Raw genomic sequence first — 2,248 nt, forward strand, 5'->3', positions numbered from 1 at the left:
ACTGCCAAAGCTCTGAACTGCACGACCGGAGGTAGTTCCAACGCCTTTCTGTGCATTAATAGCTACCAATCATTTATTGTGGTGGAACCAGAGGAAGATCGTATTCTGTAAGCCCATGAACCTAGCTCTGTTGGGACTAATTAGGCATGTGAGCATGGTGCTAGCATATTTGTACAGTAGTCGTTGATTGATGAGTGTGAGGTGGACTTGCTGGGGTAGAGAGGAGGGTATCCTGGTGTTGGCAATAGGGTGAAACGCTAGTAATAAGTGACACCAATCGTCTCCATTAATAAATTTTGTGCACTACTCCAAGCTAAAGATACTCAGATCCATTTTTGGGGTACACTCATGGATAGGAATACCATTAGACAGGAATAAATAGTGGGCTCCCAGCGCTATGACTGGCGAGGGGATCATCTGTATATCGCCCATTTTGTTGAAATCTTATAACAGTAGTATCAAATCTACAGGAATAATTTCTAAGTTTGAATTTTGGGTTCCTGAGTACAATCTTCTCCAGTAGTATTAGACTAGAATGACTCGCCTCCTATCAGAATATGAAATGAGCAACGTTCGCGTCCATATATTTCTGTCCAGGTATTTTCCGAATATTACAACAGGTATTGGCCAGGTTTTTTTGTTCCCTGTTTTCTCTCGGTTTTTTATTTCATTCATCTCTCAGCCACTCATCCGGGGAAGAAGAAGACACGTGGCAGCCCTTCTTCTCGCATGAAGCAGCGATACTGAGGTCCAGCACGGTGGCTACCACTTACAAGACAGCGCATAGCAAGCAGCAGATGGCGGAGAAGGCGTTAAGGGAAGAGGAGGCCCGCGCTGCAGCAGAAGCCCCAGATCAAGCTGTTGCAGAGGAGACCTTGCATCGTATTGATCTCGGAAGCGCCCACACTAAAGATGAGGACATTGCCGAAGGGGGGGGGGGGGGGGGGGAATGTGGCGAGGAGTGTCAAATCGTCTTCACGGCAATGAAAGAAGCGCTCGATTGCAGAGGCTGATGATTCGCTGGTCTCCGTTCCCCCGTTCGAAGAAGATCATAGTACCTGGGCAGCATTCGAGCAAGGTCTTGAGATGTATATGCACGCAACGCGACAAGTGCTTGTCGTGAAGAGGTGATAGGTGTCGCTCGGCGTAACACAACACTCAAGAACCTGATTCAGTACAAAGATGCCACGGTGGAGAAGATCCCGCTCATTCCAGACGACATGGCCCATATCAGCGAAAGTATATTTGTACCCACCGGTGGCCTACGCACGAGCGGTCAACAGGCAAGCGCACGTCACACAACCTTCGCCGGACTGAGTGTCCTTTCCAGTTCCAAGCGCAGGTCAATCACTTGGATGATGGCTCGTGGGGAATCGTTCTGGAGAGCGAAGTTTTCTGTCACAACCACCAGGTTTCTCCAGAAATTTACCAGCACTATCCAGGTATTCGCCAGGTATCTACTCAGTCTCCATTGGTACCCGGTGTTGAGCTACTCATGGATTCGCAGGCAAGAACATCAAGTATTTACGAGTACATTCGAGACAACTCGGAGCACCGCGACACGATGACAGATGTCCGGAACATGGTCGATCGCTTGCGTAGCTCCGGTAAGTGTTTAAGATGTTTGTGCTTTGGATGTATGTGTGCTAATGAGTGCTTAGGTGTCTGATTACCCTAGGCGCAAAAAATGTCTGATGACGATGCAGTAGCTGAAACGATCGTGAACTTTAACATGGAGTCGCCTCAGAATGTGTCGTCGGTGTACCAGAGCGCGCGCGGGAACACTGGGGTGATTTCAATCACGACAGGGCATATGCGATCTATGTTGGGCAGTTTTCCTGAAATCCTTCAAATGGACTGCACACACAAGACAAACAAGTAAGTATTAGCTGCGCATATTTGTTCCATGTATTGTCCATGTTTTCCCAGGTATTTATCATTTTTATTTGTAGGAGTAGACACAACTACCGGCTTCTCTCGATCGTTGCGATGGACCGGTTTGGTAATGGGCAGCCTGTCCAGTACTCTTTTGTTAGAGACACATGGCGACTGGCAAATGGCAAAGAGCCTAGTCCATTTCAAGCGAGCAAATGAGCTCTGGCGTTTTGGGCGGATTGTCATTGTGGACAAGGACTTGAGAGAGGTGAAAGTGTTGCGTCAGAAGTTTCCAGAGGCTTGCATATTGTTATGCCACTTTCACGTGATTAAATGGCCACATGATACGATTCGGATGTCAAGTAAATACGTA

At 47.7% G+C, this 2,248-nt stretch overlaps 1 protein-coding gene across 1 annotated transcript; it reads left to right on the forward strand.

Annotated features, from left to right (window-relative positions):
- Positions 1–797: 797 nt before the first annotated feature.
- On the forward strand, positions 798–2,094 carry PPTG_04512 (hypothetical protein; the record flags this gene model as incomplete). Its single annotated transcript, XM_008896755.1, has 4 exons — positions 798–882; positions 1,284–1,607; positions 1,707–1,878; positions 1,959–2,094. The coding sequence occupies 4 exons, from the start codon at positions 798–800 to the stop codon at positions 2,092–2,094; spliced, it is 717 nt and encodes a 238-aa protein (XP_008895003.1).
- Positions 2,095–2,248: the final 154 nt, after the last annotated feature.

Source organism: Phytophthora parasitica, assembly GCF_000247585.1.
Source record: "Phytophthora parasitica INRA-310 unplaced genomic scaffold supercont2.5, whole genome shotgun sequence".
Classification (NCBI taxonomy): domain Eukaryota; phylum Oomycota; class Peronosporomycetes; order Peronosporales; family Peronosporaceae; genus Phytophthora; species Phytophthora nicotianae.